The 7,966-nt window shown below is 35.4% G+C and overlaps 2 protein-coding genes across 2 annotated transcripts; both read right to left on the bottom strand.

Annotated features, from left to right (window-relative positions):
* Window positions 1-406: 406 nt before the first annotated feature.
* On the bottom strand, window positions 407-2,826 carry LOC149615304 (uncharacterized). Its single transcript, XM_089857861.1, has one exon. The coding sequence runs from the start codon at window positions 2,824-2,826 to the stop codon at window positions 529-531; it is 2,298 nt and encodes a 765-aa protein (XP_089713987.1). The 3' UTR covers window positions 407-528.
* Window positions 2,645-3,654, bottom strand: LOC149615303 (uncharacterized). The gene has a single exon (XM_089857818.1). It carries the CDS (start codon window positions 3,651-3,653, stop codon window positions 2,880-2,882), a length of 774 nt encoding a protein of 257 aa, XP_089713944.1. The 5' UTR covers window position 3,654; the 3' UTR covers window positions 2,645-2,879.
* Window positions 3,655-7,966: the final 4,312 nt, after the last annotated feature.

The following is a 7,966-nucleotide window of genomic DNA, read 5'->3' as shown; positions in this document are numbered from 1 at the left end:
AATAACAATATATATAGTATATAACATAGTACATAAAGTATAATAATATATTAAAAGATAGAACAATAATTAATGGTGTTACAGTATAATAAGCTAATTGTTCAGTATCGAGGCTTTCGCTAAGGCTTTAAATTGCGCTAGACTAATAGAATTTGGGGGGTTTAGCATGTTATATAAGTTGGTACCTTTACAGAAGATTGAGTTCAATTTTATGGATGTACGGGCTTGGGGTACTTGTAGTATGTAATTGTTCCTTGTAAAGTACCGGGAGAGTTTGCTTTGTTCAAAGGGGTTGTAGATTAGTGTTCCCATTGATCGAAAAATGTATACTAGCATACAATAGTCATAGGTGTGGAAGATTGTGAGAATATTGAGGTTTTTGAAAATTGGCGACGTATGGGCTAGGTATTCAGCATTTGTTATTGTTCTTATGGCCCTTTTCTGGATTAGTAGTAGCCTATTCAGATTGCTTTTAGAGGTGTTCCCCCAGACTGTCACGCAGTAGCTTAGGTGAGAGTGTATTAGTGCCTAATATACTTGTTTTTTTATCTTTGGGTTCAGGATTTTCCTGTTTCTATGAATTAAATATGAGCCGTATGTTATCTTTTTCGCTATGCTATCTATATGAATGTTCCATTTTAGGTGGGTGTCGAACCACAGACCAAGGTATTTGTACGTATCAACTTCCTTTATTATTATGTTTCCGAGAGCGAGATGATTATAGGACAGCCGGGGTTTGTTGGGATTAGAAAAGGTCATGTATACCGTCTTGTCCCCATTGAGGTCCAGGAAGTTGTCTGTGAGCCAGAGTTTTATTTTGTCCAGGTATAGATTAGTCGTGCTTACTATATCCTCTAGGTTAGGTCCTCCGACCAAAAGAAAAGTGTCGTCGGCGTAGAGTGTTAGGACCTCATCGCCAACAAATTGTGGCAGATCGTTTACAAAGAGGTTAAAAAGTAGGGGGGAGAGAACTGATCCCTGGGGCACTCCTCTATATACTAATTGTGTTTGTGAGAGGGTATCGTTCAGCTTAGTTTTTGTGGTTCTATTAGTTAGATAAGATTTGATCCATTTATGGCTATTTCCCCTAATTCCCAGAATGTCTAACTTGTAGAGTAAACGTTCATGGTTGACCGTGTCAAATGCTTTACATAGGTCTAGAAAGACACCTATAGCGTAGTTGCTTGTGTCAATATAATCTAGTTTTTTTTTATATACGCTGATAAGGGCTGTTTCGCAGTTGGAATTTTCCCTGAAGCCAAATTGTTTTGGTGATATTAGTTTGTATTTTTGACAGAAAGAACTGAGTCTTGTGAAATAGCACCTGTCGAATATCTTGGCTAAGGTAGAGAGTACTGAGATGGGTCTATAACTATTGGGATTATTTTTGTCGCCTTTTTTAAAGATTGGAGTTATTACAGCTTGCTTCAATGCGTCAGGATATGACCCGATATCAAAAGACATATTAATAAGGGTTGTTATTGGCGGGGCAAGCCACACCGCACACTCTTTAATTATCTTAGGGGATAAGCCATCATACCCTGCAGATGTGTCAGGTTTTAGCTGATTAAGTATGGACATGATTTCCCTTTCGTCTACTGCCAGAAGGGCCATTGAGTTTGGTAGCCGATTAATGAGGTGTAGGTTCGTATCCTTAGGCAAGGCATTATGGTTAAAGGTATTTGTAGGAGAGAAAGATCTATTGAAGTCCTCTACTGATGTAGTAGTGGAGATATAATTATCCTTTCTTTTGTTTTTCCCGATTAATTCATTGACTAATCTCCATGTTTTTTTGGGGTCATTGCTATGCTTGTCCAGTTCGTTTCGGTAGAAATTTACTCTCGCGTTTCGCACTAGTTTAGTACATTGGTTTCGTGCTTTTTTATAGTTATTTTTGTTTGTTTCATTTGGTCTACGTCTAGATAGTGTTTTTAATTTGTTCTTTTGTTTAATGGAGTCAATTATTGGTTTGGAGATCCATTTATGCGAGTCCCCTTTGTGTACCTCATAATACGGAAAAGAGTCAATATAGCCTTTAGTGACGTGGTTGATGAATATGTTGTAGTCTGTATTGAGATCTTTATTATTAAGTAGAAGGTCCCAGTTGGAATTTGTGAGGTGGTTTATAAATCTTGCCTTATTAACAGTGGAGTAGTTTCTTATTCTAAATTTTGGTCTAATCGGCTGGGATATATCATACGTAATATAAAGTGGGAAGTGATCTGTGATCTCTATTGAGGTTAAGACGGCTGAGTTAATTTGGAAGTTACTGTAACAGTGGTCTATCAGTGATAGAGATTGCACCCCTATTCTAGTGGGTACATTGATATGTTGGGTTAGGCCATAGCTCTGGATTAGATCTAATAATTTTGTTACGCTTGCATTTGCTTCCGCCAAGTTGATGTTTATGTCTCCAAGAATAATTTTCCTGCCAGTTGGTCCCCCACTATTCGCGATAGCTCCCTCTAATATGGTAAAAAAGTTATCTAATTTGCCACTAGGTGGTCTATAGATCACAGTTAAGGAGGTGTTGTCAACTTTAATGGAAAACATTTCGCAATCATCGTTCCTGACACATAATTTTCCTGTAACTTCATATCTAATATTATGTTTGAGGTAGAACCCCACCCCTCCTCCCCTTTTGTCCGTTCTTCCACAGCCAATGAATGTATAATTGGGAATCAAGTCTGCGTAAGTATCCCTGTACCATGTCTCAGCTAATGCGAAAATATCGATCTGCTCCCCATAGAGATCGATACAAGATGTCAATAAGTTTAGGAAATTGGCGTTTGCGCTTCTGATATTATTATAAATTATGTTAATCATTGATACTGAAGTTTTTACAAAACATTTGTGGACAATTTTTAATTGTAAATTAGTTAAATATCTATTTGGACAATTTTTTCAGAAGCTAAGTGGTACTTAAATGAGGCTCCATTTATCTCAATTGCGTTGGTTGCAATCCATTTATATCTATTTGGGGCTTTAGTTTTCGCAAACTGGCGTAGCTTGAATCTAGCTAATTGCTGATCTGAAGTAAAGTCGTGATCCAAGTAAATTCTTGTGCCTTTTAACAGGGTATTGTTCCTTAGTAGTCCTATTTTATCATCGTAAGTATCGGCTTTGAAAACAATATTTCGTATTTTTCCTGCGGTAAATGGCCCTTTCCGGAATACTTGATGCGGGACTACTCTTAGATTGGATTTTAAGTTATTGGAGAATAAGTCCTGGACTTTTTGCGCGAGGTCGTTTCGACTCTCAGTTTCCCTATCCTGTAGACCCCTAATGACTAGGTTGTTTCTTTTAATAGAGACTTCTAGGTTTTCTAGGCGTAACCGATTTGCCTCCGCGTTTGCCTTTGCTCGTTGGTCGACGATTTGGAGATTGTTCTCCAAATCGTCCACCTTCTCTTTAATAGGCCCTATTTCCTGAATAACCTCTTGGATTTCTAATAGCGAGTTTTCTATTGCTGTTTGTCTTTCGTCTATTCGGGAGACCGTACGGTTGGTCTCTTTAATATTATCATTCATTTCACTGATTTTCGAAAGTATTGAACGAATGTCCTTAACTATGTCGCTGTCTACAGTGGTTTTTACCATTGTGGAGTTAGCGGATTCAGAGTCTGAGTTGGACTGACTTCTCGTTTTCCCCATGTCAATGACTTAATTTGGCAAGCAGAACCCACGAGAGTAAGCTTAACAAGTAAGAAGTATAGAAAAACGTTATACTGACCTAAAAATACAGATATGATTATTCACTGACTCCAACTTTAACTCATGGGTTCTGCAAGCGCTGTGCGAGATTAGGTACACTGGTGATGTGAGGAAAGTTCGGATGCTTATCGCGCACTGGTGGGGGTCTTTATTTTTGCCGATTGTTTTTTAGGGATCCTTTTTCTTTTTTTTCCTTTGGTTGTCACTTGTCCTTTTTTATGCCGCTGTGTTGAGCAGTTTTTTCTGGTTGGCGTTTGATATTCCGTACGAAGTGTCTCGTGACTGTATTTTCTTAGCGATTGAGCCGAGATTTTTGGTGCTGGTAGACGATTAAGGTGGCTAGCTTACGCAGGCTCAGCTGGACTGCTGGTCGCACATAAGTTGTGGATTTCTAAAAATACAGATATGATTATTCACTGACTCCAACTTTAACTCATGGGTTCTGCAAGCGCTGTGCGAGATTAGGTACACTGGTGATGTGAGGAAAGTTCGGATGCTTATCGCGCACTGGTGGGGGTCTTTATTTTTGCCGATTGTTTTTTAGGGATCCTTTTTCTTTTTTTTCCTTTGGTTTTCACTTGTCCTTTTTTATGCCGCTGTGTTGAGCAGTTTTTTCTGGTTGGCGTTTGATATTCCGTACGAAGTGTCTCGTGACTGTATTTTCTTAGCGATTGAGCCGAGATTTTTGGTGCTGGTAGACGATTAAGGTGGCTAGCTTACGCAGGCTCAGCTGGACTGCTGGTCGCACATAAGTTGTGGATTTTGTAGATCGGTGTGGCTATATATATACTTCCGCCCTAATAAGGCACTGTACCTATCGCCAGCTGTTAGAGCCCATATCGTTTTCCAAAAGCGATTGAAACCATGCAGTTTAGGATACAGGTATACACGGTTTCATTATTTGTTAGTATCACTAAAATGCTACTAATTGTGAAGGTGTGTGATATAATTCCTGAAACTAAACCAATGTAGAAGACCAGATTATTCGTTAAAACAATTTTGATCCTATTGAATCAGTCATACTGTGATGTTACGTTATAATTTTATAAACTATTTGTTACCAACAGTGGATTTTTTAATTCATAAGTAACAGTTGTGCTGGTTAATCCAGAAGGACAGTGTCGTTATATAATTTAATTAGTGAAATAATTTTCAGGTTTACATCACAGATTCTCTCAACGTAACTACGTTAGAAACGGAGGGTTACGTTGTTTGCTATTTCCACTGTCCACATTGCCGTTTGTTTATTGGTTTAAATTGCTATGAATTGTAGAGGTATTTGATTTAATTACTGGTATTCAAGCTAAGCTATAGAATAGCATCATTCATTAACATATTGTATAGATAATCTTTACCACAAACCTAGCACAGGATATGATAAAAATTGAACGCAATGTGTTGGAAATAATCAAAAACTCCTCTAAACATTAGAATTAAGGTGAATTAATTGTTGAAAGTCATTTTATAAGCTTATTGAGCACTGAGGACAAGTTAATTTCAACGTAATTAAGTATAATTAACGTGAAATTAAACCCCAAATATACATTTTTTGCATTAAAATTCAGATAACTCTTAAATGATGTTCTTGATTAAGATTGTATCTACCCAAGCCGTTGGTAAAGCCCCATGTTTTCTCTTTCACACTTAAGCTAATTTAAATTATCTCCAAAGTACCTTAATAGGCGCGAAATTCAAAATGAGAATCGAAAACTCCACTAAAAATTGCAATTAAGGTGATGCATACCTTTAAAAACTCATTTTATAACCTAAATGTACACTGCCAAAACACAATCCTAAGATAATTTTAATTCAATTTCATATAATTAACGTGAAAATAAACCAAAATATACATTTTTAAATAAAAGCTCAAATAACTTTTAAATAAACTCTTTAATTATGATTAAAACTACCCACGCCATGGATAAAGCCCAATATTTTCTATTTTACACTTAAGTTAATTTAAACTATCTTTAAAGTACATTAATCGCCGCGAAATTCAAAAGTTTAGGGTACCATAATGATGAATATATGGCAAAAATATTAAACTGCACTAAGCATTGCAATTAGGGTAAAAAATTCAAATAAATTTTAAGTTTAATCCACTCTCTCGAGACACGCTCAAATTAAGATTAAAACATCACAAGTTTTTCATACAGCCACAGTAGTTTCATATTTCACTTTCAAATTAATTTAAATGATCATTAAAATATATTTAAGATAATCTTGTTTCTCAATTCAAAATTAATACGGAAAGAGTTAAAAAGCAGTCTATGTTTTTGTCTGTGTGTGTCCGTCCGTTGTTACACTAGTGCGCTGCGTTAGAAGTTCGTTTTGTTTTGATGTGTAAAGAAATCCTACTGAACCATAATATTCCCTTTATCCATAATATTAAATATTAATTATATTTATTTTAATATTTAAGATAATCTTGTTTCTCAATTCAAAATTAATACGGAAAGAGTTAAAAAGCAGTCTATGTTTTTGTCTGTGTGTGTCCGTCCGTTGTTACACTAGTGCGCTGCGTTAGAAGTTCGTTTTGTTTTGATGTGTAAAGAAATCCTACTGAACCATAATATTCCCTTTATCCATAATATTAAATATTAATTATATTTATTTTAATATTTAAGATAATCTTGTTTCTCAATTCAAAATGAATACGGAAAGAGTTAAAAAGCAGTCTATGTTTTTGTCTGTGTGTGTCCGTCCGTTGTTACACTAGTGCGCTGCGTTAGAAGTTCGTTTTGTTTTGATGTGTAAAGAAATCCTACTGAACCATAATATTCCCTTTATCCATAATATAAAGTGAATATGTGGAAATATTTTTCGTAATTATGATGCATTTAGTACTTTTGTAGCTTTAAAGCTCTGTTTCATTTTGATATTCCAAAGATTTTTTTAATATTTTTATTTGAAATGGCTGTTTATATATTACTTAAGCTATACTACATCTGTATATAGAATAATCTTTGGTTTAGTGATTTCATGAAGAAAGCTAAGATCTAGACTCTGGCGGGTATATCTAGTATTACCCGCAATAGGCTTAATGAAATAAAGAGTAAATAATTGAGGCCTGAGGTGAAGTAAACTTTGGGGTTTGATTTTCGTGTCTGAAATGAAGAGACATTAACGGTTTAGAGTGAGCCGAAAGTTAAATACACTCTTAAATAATCAGGTTAAGATTTTATAATAGAAGAAAGATCATGGTGGCAATTAGATTAGTAGGGCTAAGCTACAGAGTTATTATTCTCTTTATGGTGATAGTGCGCATTGATTATCAGTGCGTCTAGCTACAATTAAGCTTTGGTATTATTTAACGTTAACACTCATGTTGGCAATCTAAGTATATTGTTGAGGTGAGGTGAGACGAGACAATAGTGTTTACACTGCAAACCAGTTGTGAATGTAGCTATCAGAATATAGGATAAACAGCTGAAGCGTAGACTTCATTTCCTGTTCTTTTTGCCATTGACTGATTTCCATGTGTCTAAGATTTATCCTTATTGGATGTAAAATGTCGTCTGCTTTACTGTATATTCGCTATGCTTGGAATACTGCTTCAATATTTCGTAAATTTTTACTTCAAAAAAGAGAAATAATTCCATATCTAGGTAAATAACTTTGTAGTAGTAGACCTCTTGACTCGGAGAGGTAATATTTTGGTTTTCCCAACTTGTTAATTAATGAAGTTTAAGTATTGTACTTTAACTAATAAACAAAGTACGTCAAAAAATTACTTTTGGGTCAGAAGTCAGCCTTACCTTATAGCGCGCTTAAACCTATTTCTTCATTTCGTTCTCCTTGACAACTAGAAGGGCCTAGGTTTGTGGGTGCTAACAAGTTACGTTGACAAATTTCAAATGTTTGGTTTCTTGCTGATTTTCCTAATTTCTTAGCAGTAGACGCTAACAAATTACTTTGGTATTTCATCCGAGCTTGAGTACCTTTATATGTATTTTCTAATTAACTGTAGCACCGTTAATAAGAAATACGTCGTTATCAGGTCGAATTTTCGTCTAAAAAGTAATTCAGGTAAATAATTACAGTTAATAGAGGTTTTTATATCATTTAAAGTAAGCTTTTCGACGTTCTTTACGGCCAAGGCTTAAGTTTTAGTTTGTCTATGTAATAAAGTGTTCATAGTGTCTTTCCTTTTAAAGATTATAAGAAAGCTTATTTCTAGCACTGTTTTGGATTGGAATTACAAAAATACGCAGTCTGCTTCGATTCATGCTACAAATCCTAACCCTTAGGTT

The sequence above is a fragment of the Phalangium opilio genome, unplaced genomic scaffold, assembly GCF_054372755.1.
Source record: "Phalangium opilio isolate 3A_F unplaced genomic scaffold, DU_Popi_V2 ptg000225l_1, whole genome shotgun sequence".
NCBI lineage: Eukaryota > Metazoa > Arthropoda > Arachnida > Opiliones > Phalangiidae > Phalangium > Phalangium opilio.
The sequence above is the reverse complement of the archived record's forward strand: the minus strand, read 5'-3'. Positions and strand labels throughout refer to the sequence as shown.